This window comes from Desmodus rotundus, chromosome 1 (assembly GCF_022682495.2).
Source record: "Desmodus rotundus isolate HL8 chromosome 1, HLdesRot8A.1, whole genome shotgun sequence".
NCBI classification, from domain to species: Eukaryota; Metazoa; Chordata; class Mammalia; order Chiroptera; family Phyllostomidae; genus Desmodus; species Desmodus rotundus.
The window spans coordinates 159,622,302-159,642,202 of record NC_071387.1 but is presented as its reverse complement, the minus strand read 5'-3'; the positions used below and the strand labels follow the sequence as shown (position 1 = coordinate 159,642,202).

At 36.5% G+C, this 19,901-nt stretch overlaps 1 protein-coding gene across 2 annotated transcripts in view; it reads right to left on the bottom strand.

Moving 5' to 3' along the window:
• Nucleotides 1-7,890: 7,890 nt before the first annotated feature.
• The window catches only part of HAPLN1 (hyaluronan and proteoglycan link protein 1), a 66,982-nt gene continuing 54,971 nt past the window's right edge, over nucleotides 7,891-19,901 (bottom strand). The window contains exons 3-5 of one of the 2 annotated variants that reach the window (XM_024563590.3): nucleotides 16,548-16,919; nucleotides 10,721-11,023; nucleotides 7,891-8,770 (exon numbers count right to left, since the gene is read on the bottom strand). In XM_024563590.3, the coding sequence (XP_024419358.2) occupies nucleotides 8,481-8,770; nucleotides 10,721-11,023; nucleotides 16,548-16,919 (965 nt within the window). In that variant the 3' untranslated portion in view covers nucleotides 7,891-8,480. The remainder of the gene's footprint in view (nucleotides 8,771-10,720; nucleotides 11,024-16,547; nucleotides 16,920-19,901) is intronic. The other variant, XM_053924650.1, reaches the window with a different exon arrangement.

Sequence of the window (19,901 nt, the reverse complement as noted above, 5' to 3'; positions counted from 1 at the left end):
CAGAAAGACACACACAACTAGCTCTTTTTGATTATTTGAATAGAAAGGAATGACTTTCATAGCCTCAGATCATTCCTGTATGCTTGTGAATTTTAGTTTTTTTAAAAGTTTGTATATGTGAGTCCCTGGCTGGTGTGGCTCAGTGGATTGGGTGCTGGCCTGTGAAACAAAAGTTTGTATATGTGAAAAGTCATTAGATATTTACATTTCAAATAGAAGTGACCATTAATTACATGTTAAGTGTTTTATTTACCCTTGCATAATTTCAAACAACATTGGGAAGAGTCTGTTTCTATCTCATGTCAAAACTGACTTGGGAAGTAATGCTTTACTTTAGCAAATGAGACAGGGCGTTTCCTTACACCAGCTGTCACAGGAGCAGCCGTCCTCCACGGGCTCTCTACACTATTAGGCGTCAGTCTGTGTTTCTGAGTTTCCACAGTTAATCCCAAACAGTGTTCTTCCACCAAATCCTTCAGACCCTGATGCCTGGACTTTCCAACACTGACCCTCTGCAATGGAGTCAGTTCTCAGTGAATTTGTCATATGTCAGCAGTTTTCTGGATCTTTTTGGTGCCAACTAACTTATATTGTTAGTATACTTTTCTACTTGTTATCTATTCTTTTTAATCTAGTTAGGGTATTGGTTATCATTGTTTCTTTGGAATTTAAAATTGTTATTCCCAGTGGAGGGAATACAACATAGAACTTTATCCTTCTGGTTTTTTGCAAGGATGTATTCTGATATGAGTCCTTCATGTCTTCAGCCACTAGTCTTTCCTTTATGTCCTCTAAAGCTAGGGAAGGAAGGAGCAGGTCCTGTCCCCTTTGCCAGTGTTAGGCCATTGGCCTCTGTGCTTTCTGCAGGACCCATAGGATTAAAGAAACTGAAGGACAGTAATGGGTATTTCAAGCTAATTTATTACTCTATCGTATTGTTCATGTTTTTCATTTGCATCGGGGTGGGTTGTAACAGACTCAAATTGCTATACCAGACCCATGAGCCCATTAGGAAATCAGTTATTGTTTTATTATGGCATAGTCTATACATCATATATTGTTTAGAGTTGATTAATCTGTTAATTAATTTAACAAGTGTTTAAAATCTATGTTGCTGATCTAATTTTTATTAACAGCTATGACTTATTTGTATATATAATAGAAAATATGATATTATTAAACAAAATAAAACTTTATTTTTCCCCTGGGTATTTGGATTATGAATGATACTTTCTTTTTGGTCTTATACTGGTATTTTCCAGTATTTTTACTATAAATGTGTTCAATGTGATAAGAAAATATTATCCATTTTAAATAACATTTATAGCACTACACTAGACTTTGAAGTGAATGTGGAGAATTATTAAAATCATATTAATAGTCTGTGCTTTTGTAAACTTACAGTTTAGCTTAATGACCAAAAGTATATGCAAATAGAAATATTAATTACATATTGAAGGTTTACATAGTAACAAAATGAACCATAATGATATTTCAAGGTAGTATTTAATGATGAATGATAATGAACTGAACTTCAAATAATCTCATTTAATTATGAGAAAAACTTATAATATTAGTATCCTGATCTATTTTATCAGTTGAGGAAACTGAGGCCTGTTTACCTATTTGACTTGGAAATCTACCAATAGACTGTAATAAGGACTAATACTTATCCAGTGTTTACTAGGTACCAGGAGCTGTTCCATCATTTTCTACAAAGTTAAGTATGGTGCAGTGGTTAAGAGAGAGGCTCCTTCAACCATCTCTTGATTTAAATCTTCACTGTGCTACTTACAAGAAGCTATGTGACTCTGAGCAAGTCATTTAACCTCCTTGGGCCTTTGTTTAGTCATTTTAAAAATATAGATAATAATACCTATATTACCGAGTTAGGTAAATTAAATAAATTGTATATGTAAAATATTTAGCACACAGTCATATATTGTGTTAGCTATTACCAAAATATACTAACTCATGTAAATTTTATAACTCAGTGAGGCAGGCATTGATGAGATGGGGAAACCAAGGTCAAGAAACATACTATGATTTGGGCAGACACAGTATGTGGCAGACCCGGATTTGAACTCCAGGTATCTGGCTCTAGAGTTTGTGTTCTTAGCCACTGTACTGAATAGTGTCTTCAGATTATAAAACAGCTCAATGTCTTTTATTCAGTGAGCGAATTAGTGAGAAGTAATAAGGAATGCATGTTTCCATATGTATGCACAATAAAATAAATATGCTTTTGGAAAACAGCAGATTTATACATTTTAACATGTATACTTATAGTATTAAAAAGTAGAAGTTGTCTCTGACACCTGGCAAATTTATTTCATCAAACCACATATCCTTTCTCAGGACAAAGGTAGATTTCTTTCTCCTCTCTCCTCCCTCCTCCCTTTCCACCTCTCTTCCTCCTCATCCCCTCCACTCTAGATCCTCTTGTCGATCTTGCCTGCATTGTGTTGGCATTTTTTTTTTCTTTTTTTTGGTCTTGAGGGTCCACGTTTGTAATGTAAGGCTCACAATGGAACTAGTTCTTTTATTTCTGAGATATAACTGAAATCTCAGAAGCCATTGACTTTCATGTGGAAATTGATTCTTTTCCCCAAAATATTTTATACAATTACTGTATAGCCCTTGGGTTTCAGATGGGGAAGAGTTTGATATGAGAATAATGTATAAATGGTTTAAAGTCACTTTGACATAAGTGACAATAATGGAGCGGGCATATAAATAGCTTCTTGGATACACATGTGCTCATGGGAACTATCACCAAAAGAAAAGACTAGATCAGATAAATTAAATATTTGAATAGTATTCTAAGTTCAATCAAATTTACACCTATTATACTACTTAAAAATTACTTTTAATTGAGCTTTTAATATTAATATAATTCTATATCAATTGAATGCTTTTAAGTTTTTGTCCTAAATCTATTAAGACCAGTGGTTCTCAACCTTGGCTGCTTATTAGAATTAGCTGAGGCTGGGGGAGGTTTAAAAAATCGTGATGTTCAGGCTGCACTCTTGATCATAATCTGGTGAGGAGAGACCCAGGCCTCAGTCTTTTTCGAATTCTCCCAAGTGATGTAAATATGCTGAATGTAACTGCTTTTATTAGGTTACTGGAATTCCATGCATATTGAACTTAAAAACTGGCTTTTAACGTTCTGTCAGAACAGCAGAATTCTCTTCTCAGCCACTTGATATTTGGCTCTCATCACAGGAGTGTCTTTCCATGGAGTAAGGATGTTCGATTTGGCAACAGAGCACAGGAAGAACCCCAAAGGACTTTATTTATCTTTTCCCTGGGCTCACAGCAATCATTACACATGAATATGTTTATTTCTCAGGATAATAAATGAGTGTTCTGCAGCTCTGGTTTTAGATTCACATGTAAGATTCTCGGCATCTTCAAGGAAGGGCTTTTCAAAGACTCTAAAACCTCAAACCCATTTTTCCTGCTCTCTACATACACAGTATGTGAGTTTTGGAAGGCAGAGTTTTCACTGATGAAAATCAGTGGGAGAAACATAAAAACAAAACAAAACATATTTCAAACAGGATGAAGAACCTGTGATTGAGCCCATTCCTTAGAAAACAATTATGGGAGTAAAATATTCTTAGAATTCTTACATTTGTTGATAAAACCAGTAGTTTCATTGTTAGGTAATGGAAAATCTGAACTTTCTCTCCATTTGGGGAGGACTCCCTGAATAAACAGAGCTCAGGCTGCAGTTCAGGTACCAACTAAATGAAAGGGCTACCTCTTAGTAGCTGAGGCAGGTAACACTGCACAACCCCAGTGGACAGAAATAAGCTGAGAAGGAAAATTGGTGGATTTCAAGAATGACGTGGAATCACCCTCTGGGTTGACCCATGTTGTTTCAGATGATGAGTGGCCATGAAGGTGATAAAAGTTTATTGGCCTAAAAGAAATATGGAGAAAATAAATAAGCTTTATTTGCTTCTCTGTAGAAAAAAAATGTGTGTAGTGAATTTCCTTCAAAGACTAGGGGATGCAGCCTGCTGTCAGTTTCCTAATATATCTATCACCTACTGAGAACCAAAGACGACAGAGACACTCTAAGTGGTCCATCTAAATAATCCTAAATGGACAAGAAAGCCCAAGAAATCAAGACAGAAAGGGAAATATCAGTTTCTACTTAGTTCATCCCTGTGTCCCTCTTATGCCCCAATAATCTTTTGCTTTCATTATTCTCCTTGCATATCTGACTGTCCTGGACAGGGTCCATTTTATTCAAGAATAGTCTTAATATGAAGCTTTGCCACTTGGTTGGGAACTAAGGACGCCACATCTGAACAGTGTTGCTTGTTTTTATTTAAGCATAATGAAACTCCATTGGACCCTTCAGTATCAGTACCAGGAGGTTTTGTACACGACCAGGTTGTAGCAATAGATGAAATTTGCTGGCAAGTTAAAAATAATATATTTCATCTGTGTGAGAAAATAAACACTAAAAGAAGATGTTTTAGTCCTTGGACTTTCTTCTCCAAAGTTTTTCATTGTATTCCAAATAAGAATGGGGAAAATTTTGGTGCATTTTCTGTTTGAATGTCAAAGACTCAAAATGTTTGGTGTGTGTTTGTGTTGAAGTCATTGAACCAGTAATGGACTCTTGCACCCAAGAATAGATTTCTTGTACTAAGAAAATCCAAAAACTATTTTCCACATTGAAAATTCTGGAAAAAGATGGAAATATTAAAAAATGTTCCCTGTTGTTGGAATGTAGTGAATTTACTATGAAAACAAAAATCTTTTAATTCAGTACTAATAATTGAAGTCACAAATTATCTCAAGTATTTTAACCAAATTATTAATATCATAGATTTCTGGAATTGTTAACCAATGAGCAAAATAAATTATTCTTTGAATCATACAAAAAGAAAAAAAAATAGATTTTGAGATAGTACTATTGCTGATTTAGCAACACCATAGATATACTTCTTTTTTCCTTAAGTTTATAAAAATCCCAGGAAATGGAAATTTCTATGTGCTTACAATTTGTACCTGAATGTATTAGAACAAAATGGGTTAAATATCTTTTCTTAAAATAATGTATTTATAGAGTTTGACACAAAGAACAATAACTAAGGTTGTACAACTCAGAAGAATCAAAAGATACTGCAGTGACACAAAATTGTCTTTTAATGTTTTTCAGTTCATTGTATCTTACAGAAAATGAAAACATTTTTTTTTCTTGTAATACAGATTGGTTCTTTTCCTCAGACTTGTATTCAGTAGGTATTAAATGCCTTTAAATACTGATTGTCTTTTAATCAGATGGCTTAATGACTTTCTGTATTTTGTATTTATTTTGTACATCATCGCTGCTCTGGCAGTAGTGAGCTATGATACAGTTAGCTTCTCAACAACACTGTCGGTTATCCATTGGTCATTCTCGATGCATTCTGTGCTGAAAACTGAGAATAATTCCCTTTTACTGCCCCCCACAGTGGTCAGCTACTCCGTGAGACCACCATATTCTTTGGAGCACTGAAATCAAGAAACCCAGTATGGCTGCCAGCAACCAAATTGGAATCTCCTTTGAGTCTACTTTGAATTGCCAAAATAATAAGCGACTATATTATTGCATAAAATAAAACTTTAACAGGTACCGGCCCCCTTTCTATGAGAGAGTTTAAATTTACAAAAACCATATCTGACTAAAAATTACTGTGATAAAATACGGCAGCAGTCATTAAAAGATAGCTTCCAGTGTTAATATGGTTAACTTGTCTCTATTCCTATTCTTTTTCTATGAATCATGTCTTATTGCTGGGTTTTAAAATACAGGTGTCTCAATCAAACTCCAAGATAAACCTTGCTGCTGACATGGGCCATATGTGTTAATTATGGACAAAATGATCAAAACAAGATTTTCTAACCCAGAGTCCCATCTTATGTCTTCTTGATACTCTTGGAACCCAAGCCTGAGGGGTAATTTCTGAATTAGCCAATGTTGTGCTGACTTTCTGTTAGTAATTATCCTACGATAATCTGTCTTTTTCCAACATTCTTCGTGAGATATCTTGGTCAATGAAGTAGGAAAGAAGACGTTTGGTGGGAAATGGCAAATGATAACATTTAAAAAAAACCTATTCAAGTAGAAGTCCAAAGGGGTAAGGAGATCCTCATTCTTTAGGGGGAAGTCAGAAGATAAAAATTCTGCCCGGCAGTTTTTTTTTTTTTTTTAAGATTTTTTTACAAGCTTGGAAAAATGGTGTGCAATCAGTATAGATTTTAATCAGCTAACAGTCAGACCAGAGTTTTTGATCAGCACCAATTCCTATACTAAATATTCAAAAGTTAAGAAATGTTAGCTACTATGCTTAACATTATAAAGGTAGAGTTTTGCAGCAATAAATGAAAATTATATATCTGTTCAATATAAATTTGTTCCCACTTGCATTTCCAATAAAATTCTTGTAACATGGGTAATAATCGTTCAAGTATAAGCTTCCTCCAATGAACTCACCTCCATAGTTGAGGTCTTAAGAGTCACTCTTTTGGAGATAGTACCATTTTTAAATAAAGTGTTTATCTTATTTGAGACCATTCAGGTATTTTTAATTTAAAACTTCAAGTTCTATTTGTATCATCAGCTTTTGAGTTAAACCTCACGATCTCTTTGGATTTATATTTGTAATTTTTGTACAATTTGCATATCCAATCTAATGTAAAAATGTGCATGCATACATTGTTATCTTTTAATAATTAACGCATCTGAAAATTTCCAGCTATGTCCTTGATAAAAGAAGTGATTTACTTTTATTTACAATATTTTGTCTGGATAATGTATGAATATACTTATGGTTTTATGGACTTCAAATTATTCTATACCTTCCACAAATGTAACTCTACATTTAGAGAGTAAATTTATTAGAATTATTACAGCACTTTAAATGCAACCACAATCAATTCAGGAAACAGATTTATTTACTCATGTTCATGGGAGGAAAATCTACATAAAAACATTCATGAAAGCATGCCAGCTATGTCATACTTGGATTATCATACTAAATCCCATTTATTAGAACTCATTGTGAAACAATGGGAAACCATAAAATGTAATTTGCATACAAATATTGGTCCCTGTGGGGTCTCAACAGTCATAAAAATATAGGAAACAGAGCTTTATTTAAGATTGGAGCTGCTAATGTAAAAGTTGTTTTTCTGAAGCTGGCTTTTTTCCCTTTTGCTTGCAGCACGGAAGATTTTAGTGTAAACCCTTTGATGACAGCGTCAGCGTCTCATTTGCACCTAATGGCGGCCAGCAAGGAGGATGACATCATTCACCACCATTTCCTTACGGTGGAAGGTTTAGAACTACTCTGTTGACTTCGTTTTCCTCAACCACAGGCACCAGTTGGGCTTTCTAGTGTAAATACAAATAAGAAAAATAAGAGTTTTGAAAGCTGGGTCCTTATTTCTTGGTTAGGAATGTGTGTAGTTATTTATTACTTTTATGAATTACAATTTTAAATGTAATGTAAATAAGAAGGAAATATTAAATAGCTTAAAGTTATTTTTATAGGACAATACCATTTCATAAGCTAACATAAAATCAAGCTGCTAAATTTTACAATTTTCTGTCCAGCAGTTTATCTATATAACTGCCCTGAGTAGATGCTAAATGCTGCTTAGCCAATGGCCCTTAGAATTTAAATATAACTCAGTAAAGCTACTCGAAAGATAAGATGATTCTTCTTAGGCATGTGTAATTTTAATAAGAAGAAGGTAGGAATCTCTCATTGGTTAAATATTATCTGCTTATTTAAATCTCATACTTCATATAAACGGGGTTATTAAGGAGTTTTAACTGTGCTTATTCTATGCATTGGAGTCCATATGAATTTTATTTTATTTTTTTTGGTCAAAAAGGCAGGATTTTAAACAGTAAGACATTCTATTGGAGAATTGAAATATTAACTTCTAGAAAAGTGTAGACTTTTTTCTTGTGAAACTGAGTTTTGTGCAACCTCTCAGAATCTCAGTTTATGTAAAGAAGCCTGCATTTCAAATCTGTTGCTCTAATTTGTTTGTTGTCATGCATCTCAAAATTGTACAAATGTGTAAAATTTGTGCTTGTGGAAGCTGCTGCTCTGAGTAGCTTTACTTTCCTGAATTTCGTCCCGGCAACCCTCAGGTTATTGCATGCCCCGTTGGTGGAAGGGTACTTCGTTGGGATGATGTAGCCTACACGGTTCAGCTCTAAAGCCTCTTTTATGTAGCACTTCCCTTAGAATTATATTAATTTATAATATATATTGAATGATAGCTTTACAAAAACAAATTAATGAATTGATCTTTATGAAAATGACTCTTTACAGTAAGTAAAAAAAGGGTTATCACAGTTTTGGTAACTTGCATGAGTTCATATTGAAGAAAAAAAAAAAAAAAAACCTTTCACATGTTCTTAATGACTTTGAACTTGCCGTGCTCTGGGGGCACGCTCAGTTGTATGCTCTGAAGCAGTAGACACCGTACAGCTTATGTTTTTTATCTGGGAAACCCACGAAGCGCACCGCAGCCTCCGTAGGACTGCAGCGCCTTCTCGGCCTAGAGATAGGGTAGCGGACGCTGCCGTCCTCCAACCAGCCCGCGTCGCAGCGGTCGTAGCCCAGAAGTCTCCAGGCAGCGAATATCTGGCCCACTTTCGCAATCTGAGCACCGTCGTTGAGACAAGCCTGCACCGCTTCATCGTAGGTCAGCTTGGTGGGGTGGATCAGGTAATAAAAACGGCCTGCGGAGAGAAGGAGAGAGATCAATGGGCCTGTGTGCGCCTGAGCCACACAGAGGTGGAAGGAGCCCCACAGGGAAGTGTTTCTCAGGCAAGTGGGAAATACAGCCATGTCTGAAAAGTTTTTGGAACCTAGGATTCTCATCAAACACAGTGCCCCTAAATCACTCTCCATTAAATTCGTTTGTTTGTTTTTTTTTTTTTCTGGCCCCTTAATACATGTTCAGACATACCCTTTTATAGCTCTAACAAAGAAAAGGGAAATGACAGATGAAGTTTCTGTTCACTAATTAGTGACTAAAAGGGCCCTTCTGTGGCAATAGAGAAGACAGAATTCCATGTTAAAAGCAAGAGCTATTGAAATTCTAGCTGTAGCAAGACTGAACCCCAGCACAAGTTTCTGGAGAGGCAAAATTTGAATGTGAAAGGATCAAAAAACATTCCTGACATAAAAGTCCATTAAAAAAAATCAAAAGCCCTCAAGTCCTTTTCATCACAGGTATCAATAAGACATTATTCTTATTCAAAGACTACAGTATGAAAATGCAAAAAAAAAATACAGGAAGACACTTGCCATAAATAATACCGGCTCAGAATGTGAACCTAGTCTGTTCACTCACCAGCAAAAAGGATGAAATTATTTTATTTTTTTCAGCTTTCCTCTGTAGGCGCCTGATACCTTTTTTTAAATTTATTTGACAAGAGCAATTTAAAGTTAGTGTCCAGCACTTACTGAATAGTGTTAATTACTAAGATGCATTCAATGTGTATTAAATATCCATAAAATATATAAAATATGACAGCACTGACTGAAGTGATACATGCCAATTGAATATTTTCTCAGACTTTTTTCAGATAGAATGTGATCACTCTTATATCTGTTTATCATGAAATATAGATTCTTGAAGTAGAAATTAATGCTTGCCAGTACTTTCTAGACCAAGATGATGTGATCTGGAGAAAGGGGAGAGGGCATCGGAACATTAGCTACTTCTGTCACTTACACCAGATGTCGGCAGAATACAGCACCTGAGTCCAGTGAAGTTTTATCAAAACATAATCACACCCATCCATTTAATACTGTCTATGGCTGCGATGGTGTTACTATGTCCAAAGTTAAATTGATTACTTGCAAAAGAGAGCATATGGACTACAAAGCAAAAAATATTACTATCTGGCCCTTTACAGAAAATTTGTTGATCCCTGACCCTTTGCTATTTTTTTCAAAGCATGTCACCAGGGAACTAAAATAGATGGGGCCAGGGTTTGCTTCACAGGTGTGCGACCTCTGCAGTTAGACACGGCCTCATGATTGCTTTAATGCCCTGCTGTCAATAATTTTGGAACAAGGGACCAACGTTTTCATTCTGACTGGGCCCCACATTATGTAGCTGGCTCTAGAAGGGGCTAGGTAGGTTGGGAGTTATGTTGAATGCAAAGAATCAGTCACCAACATTGAGGCAACATGAACCTGTTCTCTTCTGCTCTCACCTCCAATGTTGCTTCTACTGAGTTTTCTTGCAAAGTGTTCTTTATCCTCCACTTTGCTGATCACTTATGACTAAACTGACATTAGAATGTAGTGAGAGAGAACATGACACAAAAGCTACCCTTACTTCGTTTGGGAGAGCTGTATCCTAGGGAGGGTACACGGGGCAGCATCACCTTTGGCAATAAGAAGCAGACCCTAGACCACATCATGCCGTAAACTATTTCATAGTAACAATCAGATGCAACAACACCCAATAGTGGAAATATACACTCTTGCTTGACTTCTGTCAATTAAAAATAAATTATGACCTCAAAGAACTTTTTACATCTTTTCACACTGGAGCAATACTTCAAAGCTTTTATCTTTTCTTTTTAAGTACGTAAGACTGAAAGTCATGTGTAGTGTCATAGCACATACTGGTTTATGGTACAGGAAAGAAGGCAGTGTGGTTAATATCTTACCATTGAAGTTGGATGTAAAACAGAACACATCATATCTGCTTTTCTCTTTATCCCAAAACCCGTAGTTCCTGACACCGGGCACGGTGTTTTGGCCTCCGCAGGGCTCCCTTGGCTTGGTGATGGGGTATTGCACAGAGCCATCGCTGAGCCAGCCGGCATTGCACCAGTCCAGACCACCCCGCCAGGCATCGTACAGCTGGTCAAAGGAGGCAATCACAGCATCCTGGTCCAGACAAGCCTGCTGCGCCTCATGGAAGTTGAGATTATAGCGCCCCAGTCGTGGAAAGTAAGGGAATACCACACCTGTCCAGAGGAGAAAGCACAGGATCATTAGTGGCACAAAAAGTTGTAACAGGTATGAACAAATCCCACTTGACTGGTGAAAAAACATGAGAAACTCTCCATCAGATGAAGTAGTAGTTTTTGGCAACTTGCAGTGGTTTCTCATTGTCTCTTTCCCCTTCAAACAGCCCCTCAGCTCTGAGCATGTCACAGTTCACTTGGTTGTTTGACGACTTCAGTGATTTACCTCTTCTGCTAAGAGTTCAACCTGACCCTTGAAATTCTCCTTTCTAAAATGATTCACCTGCAGACTGTATTTTCCAAATAGCCATCCTGGAGAAGTTACCACCTGCTACTGGACCCTAAAAATGTATTCCTGAGCCCTGTTTGGGAAAAAGTCAATATTGAAAACTAAGCATGGTAGGGGATGCAGACAATAGTGCTGAAAGAGAAGTTATTTACCAAAACTCACAATGTATTTTTCTTACTAATTATTCTTATATAACTAATAATTCATTTTATATTCTTTTAAAAGTATAAACAAACATGTTAAATTATCCATCTATATATATATTTTTTCTTTTTTTATTGTTGTTCAACTACAGTTATCTCCATTTTCCTCCCACCATTCCCCCCACCCCAGCCATCCCCACCCTCGATCCTACCCCACTTTGGCGTTGTCCGTGTGTCCTTACACATGTTCCTTGACGACCCTCCCCTCTTTCCCCCATTATTCCCTCCCACCTGCCCTCTGGTTACTGTCAGCTTGTTCTTAATTTCATATACTTTCTTTTACCCTTGGTCCTAAAAACTTGCAGATAAGTAATTTTCCCTTACAGGACTTCTGATTTGGAGAAACCTCAAAGTGAAATCCTTTGCATATCTAACAGAAACCTAATTGAACAATATTACTTTATATTAATAAAGCAATTCTTTAAAGAGAGGAATACCTCCATAAAAAACATGGCTCTCTTATTTGTTTCAGTTTTTAACATAGCCCTTAAACTTTTTTTTCCTGTTCTTAAACAATGCAACTAAAATAAGGGCTTTATTTTAAAATATTTCCATTACTATTTTTCAGTTTTCATATTCATATATTGCAAAACAAAATTAAGCTTTTAAAAACATTTTTATGACAAATAAGAAAATAAATAAAACTTCCTGATGCGTGTCCTATACAAGGTAGGTAAAGAATAGACATCTGCTGATTAAGTTAATGCCAGAGAATTAAGTTAAATATCTAAAAAGGCAAATTAAGTGGTGTGATTTGGCAGTTAGCTAGCCTGGGAAGATGCAGTGGTTTTCTAAAAGCATTCTTTTTGGTCAAATAATCATGGGAGGGAATTGAGCTGTCTCACAACTTTCTGCACAATTTCTGTAAAGGATAATGATTACTTAAGAAAGCAAAGTCTTACCATTTGCTGGACTTTAAGAAGGACACTGTATCAAAATGTTTCCCCCATTGTTGCTAAAAGACAATTTTAGTGTGATTATTCAAGGCCTTGCCTTGGATTTTTAAAATATAATTAGAATTAAAATTTTAGATAAGGAATATAAAAAATTATCCCACTGACAGTAATGTGGTGAATTATATCACTTGTGCTATTTTTATGAGACTGCAAGTCCTATTAAAGATGAATGTACAATTCACCAATAGTGTAACCAGTACACAGGAAGCGTTTTCTTTTATAAGTTGTCCTGGAAGACTCTACAAGAAGAAATTTCAATAGCCTAGATCAAGTCACATCCACTGAAGGCCTCTGCAGGACACGTTTGTCCCTGTAGGGCAGTCCAGCTGGCACTGTCCACGACAGGCAGAGATCCAGGAAGGCTTCCTGATCTCATCCTGCCTTCTCAGGTTCTTGGCTGAGTGATCTGTAAGCTGAATCAGAGCCAAAAGGAAGGAGGAAAAGACTCGCTGGGTTGCCAGTGCCCCCTGTAGTGATGATGGAAGCCTGCAGATGGCTCTATCTAAGAAGAGTTATGCCCAGGTGTCCAGCTGAGAACGCAGTCAGTGCTCCCCGTCCCATTGTGCCTTTCATCCTTTCCTCAGCAACCCCAGGAATGCCACTGTGAAGGAAAACGCTTAATTTTTATCCATTAGTGATTTCCTTGGCAGCTGGATGTCAAGTAGCAGAAAAATTCCAAAATATGTCCATGTGGAGAGAGAAGGAAACCATGTGGGTTGAATTCCATTTTCCAAATGGCTTAAGATGGTAACAGTGGAGAATGTAGAATATATATTTTCTTTCATTTTAAATTGTTATTCTATTATAGGTATCCCAATTTTTCCCCCATTCCTCCCTCCTCCAAGCCTATCCCCTGCTCCCACAATCTCCACGCCATTGTCCGTATCCATGGGTCATTCATATATGTTTTTTTGACTAGTTCCTTCACCTGTTTCCACCATTATCCCCTATGGCTGCTGTCATTCTGTTTCATGTTCCCATGTCTTTGGTTCTATTTTCCTTGTTAGTTTATTTTGTTCATTAGTTTCCTCATAGAAGTGAGATCACATGGTATTTGTCTTCCACCAACTGGCTTACTTCACACTTTCCAGTTCCATCCATGCTATTGCAAAAGGTAGGAGCTCCTTCTTTCTTTCTGCTGCATAGTATTCCATGGAGTAAATGTACCAGTTTTTTAATCCACCCATCTACTGATGGGCACTTAGGCTGTTTCCAGCACTTGGCTATTGTAAATAGCACTGCTATGAACACTGGGGTGCATAAGTTCTTTTGAATTGGTGTTTCAGAATTCTTAGGGTTTATTCCCAGCAGTGGAATCACTAGTTCAAAAGGCAGTTCCATTTTTAATTTTTTTGAGGAAATTCCATGATGTTGTCCACAGTGGCTGCACTAGTCTGCATTCCCACCAACAGTGCACTAGGATTCCTTTTTCTCCACATCCTCACCAGCACCTGTTGTTTGTTGACTTATTAGTGATACCGCCATTCTGACTGGAGTGAGGCGATATCTCATTGTGGGTTTGATTTGCAGGAATATTTTAATTTATAGTAACTTAAAAAACCAAAAAAATCAGTTTAAATTCATTGCAGTATATTTAGTGGACTTTCATGGACATTAAGGAAAATTTTTCTTTAGTAATTTGTCCTTGATTAATCATTGAATATTACTGAAATATGGTAGGTTCAGTTCCAAATCCAGTGTAATATATTTTTATTTGAGTTCCTTTCAAATTTAACATAATTTCAAGCAAGCATTTCCTAAAGTCAAAATTAAACCCTATATTAAAATTTCACTATTTTCCGATCGTAAGAATAAATGATCAACTTACTGTTTTATTAACTTAAAAGATTTACATATATTTTAGTTAATATTTGATGATGCTGGAAAGAACCCATTGCAAGTACATCAAGGTCAATTTCTATGTTTTACTCAGCCGAAATTTTAAAGGCTTCACTGTATCATGCACATTCAGTGCATACATTTCAACAATCAAATATTTCTTCCGAGCAGGAACATTTCTGGAAGAACATGACTTTTAGCATTTATTTATTTACTTATTTTACTTTCAGCTTATTAAGACTTCAACTTCTATGACTATGATTGCAGAAACATTCTTGACTCTTTAAGAAAAATCTGCGACTCCTACAGCTGAATTATGGTGCAAGTGGTGATTGCTTTCATCCTCCACTTACAAAAATAAGAGAAGTCAAACTTGCATGGGTGAAAAGAAGGGTATTTAGTTATTTTCTGAGTATAATCAGTTCATCCTTATATGTCAAATTATAAGTGCTCTTTACTTTTCCACAGAGGCCTGGTACGCGTCACTGCAAAGGGGATTAATAAGGATGATACATCATCACATGGAAGTGAGTAATAGTAAACGATGTGAGTGGTTCTGTCAGTGGAAGTATGTTTTGAATACACATTCTTTAATATTTATAATTGCAGTCTATTTCACCCTAGTTGTTGGCAAACATAAGTTGTTAGACATATGAAAGATTTTCATATCATGGTACATATTAAAACTAAAGTAAATTTCAATAACTCCATTAAGTAAATATAATTAGTAACAAAAAGGCAGAGACCATGCAGCACAGTTTTACCTTCCTCTAGGCCTCTCCTAGGGCTTAACAGTGCTGTGTACATATATGGAACAATTTTTCTATTTCTGAAAGTCCTCAGATGACATTTTTGTGTATTTGGCCTCAGTTTCACCAATATTCATAGACATTAATTTGAATCAAAAACTTAAAGCACAAGGTAACATGCATTCAGGAGTCAAGAACAACAACTGAGAGAGGGGAGAAGGTCACAAAAATGCATTTTACAACATCATGTCATTTATTAGATACATAAAGCTAATAAATCCCCATACATGTGATGGGGTTCTATGGGGTTCTGAGGTCAAATCTTCAATGATGTGCTAGTGGAGCAAACACATCTTTTTCCAAAGGCACAAATCCATCCTAGGATGTGAAAGGAGCTTCTAGCATACACACACTTATAGTTTACGTGCATAGGAAAAAAAAATATTCTATCAATGTAGCCAAAATTCATCCTCCAGTGTAAAGAAACTCAGAAATTCATGAATGTAAGTTTTGAGATATGTGAGAAACCACAGAGAAGAGTTTCCCTACTGGTGGGGCATTTAGAGTGTGGGCTTTGGGCAGAGGAGACACAGGATGACAAGGACACTTTTATTGTTGAGCTTTCTATACATTTTGGGCTTCAAACCTACTGAAGGTATTACATATATTAGAAATGAAATTTTCCCTCAAATGCCTTGACCTTTTGGTATTCAATGTCTAAGAGACTCTTGACCATTAAAAAAAAGTACTTTTTGCCCTGGCTGGTGTGGCTCAGTGGACTGAGTGCTGGCCTGTGAACCAAAGGGTCACCGGCTGGTTCTCAGTGAGGACACATGCCTGGGCTGTGGGCTTAGTCCCCAGTAGGAGGTGTGCAAGAGACAACCAAACATTGATGTTTCTCTCACTTTCTCCCTCTCTTCCCCCTCTCTAAAAATAAATAAATAAATAAAATATTTAAAAAATTACTTCTTTATAATAATAGTTAAATAAATCTGGAGTTAACTTTTTTGTTAAATTAAGTTTTCACAGTTACTTTACGCAATACAATTACATCTATTTAGTTACCAGATGTCCTTCACAAAACTTGCCATTATTTTGAAAGTGAGATAATTTTAGAAGTATAATAAAAAAGCATTGAATCTGAATTTCTCAATAACCATGTAATGAGATTTAAATTTCGAATACCATAGTCAGTTTCTGAATATTATTAATTCAGTTCCACTGCACATTTCTTCTACTTGCAAATAGCTTCAATTTTGCATATAACCATCGTGTGCACATTTCAAATATGAAAGCTGGAATCATAGACAGCCTACAAAATACAGAAGAATAGAAAAACATGCTATGCATGGACTTTTGGTTTGTTGCATCATCGCTCTGATAACCACTAGACATCCTGAAAAAAAAAAAAGTCTAGACATCATGAAAAAATAAAAGAGCAATGATTAATTATAATTTCTAAGTTTGACATGATTTATAGATACTTACCTTGTAAATCTAATGCTACCACAGCAGTATCATCTTCTAATCCTTCAATCACCTCACACTTGTATTTCCCATAATCCTCCAGGGTGAGGTCTGTGATCACCAGAGAAGCATCGCTTTCACTGCCCCCCTTCAGAAACACTCTACCCTGGTAGCCTGCATAGGCTTTCTTGTGGTATCCCATGGAAACAAAAACATCCACTTCTTTAAGGTAATCTGAAGTTAACTTGGTCCACTTAATTCGGATTTTGTGGGTTCCTGAGCCAAATGCTATAGGGTCTCGAAAAAATGTACACGGCAGTGTAACATTGCCACCTCGGTGTGAGAACACCTTGGCTTGTTCTGCTTCCACACGGAGATGGGGGCCATTTTCTGCTAAAATTAAAAAAAAAGAAAGAAAAGAACCATTAACATGCTTTTAGACACTTCCCTGAAGTGAAATATGCTGCTTCTACAGGGTATCTGATGAACAGTAGCACTGGGTGATAAGCTTCTCTGCATTGTTTGAGAGTAGTCTCTTTCGAACCCTGTGGAAAGGCACCTCTAACACTTAGAGGACATCTATAAGGTTGCCATGTCTTTTGAACCATTGAAAAGAGGAAGAATGTGCATTAGCATTAAGAAATATTGGATATAAAACTCCATAATCATCTGGAGTTTGATGATTTCATACTAAATGTTATTTTTTTACATTTAAATGTCAAATATATAGAAACAAGACCAAGAAAAATGATAAAGTGCCATGATTATTTCATTAATATAAACTGAAAAATTAGTAGACAAAGTTTCCCCTTCCTAAGTGAGCTTTCTAATATAATGAATCTGTATTATATTTATAGAAAAAGTATAAAACAACGTGATCAACTTTTGCTAAACTTCTGGCCAAAGAACTTAGAATAGCCTCACCTTTGTGGCCTCTATTCAAATGTATACCTGTAATTAAAATGCCATTTGGGAGTATTTTAAGCAACATGCATACTTTAATTTTCACAAAAGGCCAGGCATCACAAAGGTATTTTAGTGAATGCTTTATAAAACCTCCAGATTTTAAAATATATCCCTTAAAGCTTGACTGTTAAAAGTGTATCCAAAGTTATACTTATTTTCTGACTAGCCAAATAATTACTTCTTTATTTCCTTAAATCTCCTTCTATCCCCTCTCTCTTTGCTTCCTGCTAGTTCTTATTTAACAGTTATCACAGCCACCTTTCCTTTCCTTGCCCTTCTGTTTTCCTCCTCCAAGGACTTTATCGCCTTGCAGAGAGTACCGCAGCATTCCAAGCTTGCCAAGTCAGCAGGGCTGCGGTTCTCTAGAGAGCCAGCGGTTATTTTCAGATCTTGGCTTTCTCTGGGGTTTCCCCTGGTTAGCTCATTGTGCCTTTGACCTTGACAAGGTCTCTTGAGGATGTGCAAGATTTGAAAATGAGAAAGTGATATAAGGACTCCTGGACACACACAACTTCTCATCTATACACAGCTCTCAAAGACCACCAAAAGCTGCCTTTCCTCTAGCCCTTGTGCCATAGGCAGGTAGGTACTGAGTGAACCTTGGACATAAATCATTTAAGATACATAAGACACCATAAGTTGTAGCCTCTTTCCTCCAGACAGATCTAAAACTTAGCTATTTAGTGGCATACATAGGATTCAGATTTAAAAATAAAAAGTGCCCCAAAATAGATACAGTGGTTCTACTTTTATTATACAGCTATCAAAATTATGCAATATCGAAAAATAAAATAAATTTCATGTATAGGTTGGCCCCAATCCTCAGAACTGGAACAGTTTAACAGTGCCATCAATGCCCCCGCTTTGGGGAGAAAGAGAGAGAGGGAGAGAGAGAATATATAATGGCTTAATTAAAATGAATCCAGCTCATTAAGCATTTCCTTTAGATTTTATTTTTAGGACCACCAAATTATAAGAGAGGAAAGGTAATCTATCCAACTCTACCCTACATATGATTTCCCCCTACAATATCCCCGATGAATGCATACAAGTTATACCTAAGTAGCTCCAGTGTTTTCTTTCTGGGAGGAGAAAAATGAGCTGTTGACTAAGTTTGCTCAGTTATGTGTGAGGGCCATGGGGAACATCTCCTACCCAGACCCTTGGGAGGACACCTAGGAGCTGGGCCTTCTCCTGCTGGAACTTGAGTTTAGACATGACACAGAACTACAAGAGGTTGCAGTTTCATATTTCTTTTAAGCTTTTTAAAGTCAAGACTAATGTCCAAATGCATTGGGATACAGTTATCACAGTGGTTAGGAATAAGGACTTTAATGTGATAGAGACCTTGTTCTAACTTCACCTCCCTAACTTACTGGCTCTGTAGCCTCGAGCAAGTTGTGCAACTTCTAAACCCCAATTTTGTTATATGTGAAGTAGGGGTAGTAGTACCTGCTATATAGAGTTGACTTAGTAGACACATAAAACACTTAAAATAATGGTTGACCCAAAGTGATTGTCCACTCACTATTAACTGCTCCTACTGCACAGATTTCCCAAGTATTTCTCAAATATAACCCTGCCTTATACTGAGCTTAATGTTGGCCTATATTTCACCTTCTGTACTTTTACTTAATTATACATTTTTGAACTATGTGGAGTAAAAAAAATACATAAAATGCCACCTGTGTTGTACAGGAAACATGGAAATGATTGTATGGTTGGGCGTAATCATAAGGTGTTACAGAATGAACACAAGAGCTGAGTGTTTTATAAATTAAAGAGTTAAAACAAAGATCAAAACTCTTGTGCAAAGGACTGAGACTTCTAATTTTTTTTCTGTGGTTAACCCTAAATCACCTTGTAGTACTTTAGAAGTGTAAGCTTATGACTTTTTTAGGTACTATTTACTTTTACTCCAGCATTGTGAGTAGATGACGACTTATGTGGTGTAATGTTGAGAAGGGAGCAGACACCCAAAATCCAGTCTTTCCACAAAATAACGTTTCGTACAAGCCTGCCAGAGTGTATAAACTTTTACCATTTTATTTTTATTTTGGGGGGACTGGGTGTTGAGCCAATAGATGACAGAAGTCCCTGACTGAAATTCAAAGAATCCTGAGAAAGATGGGTAATGTGTAACACATTTAGTGACTGAGAGCCATTCATCATTACCCTGAACCTCTAATGTGGTCCGCTGAGAACACTGCATTCTGTTTGCTTGTTTTATAGCAGATCCACAATGCAGATTAGAGGCACCGAACACTGATGGGGCGTGGCCTGCTGCAGAACAGGTAAGATGTGGGCGTGAGCACTGGCCCGTGAGTCAGGAGCTCTGGCTTCTATTGCAGGCTCTACCAGAACTTAGCTATTTGAGCGACAGGTCTATGCCATGAGAACATTGAATGT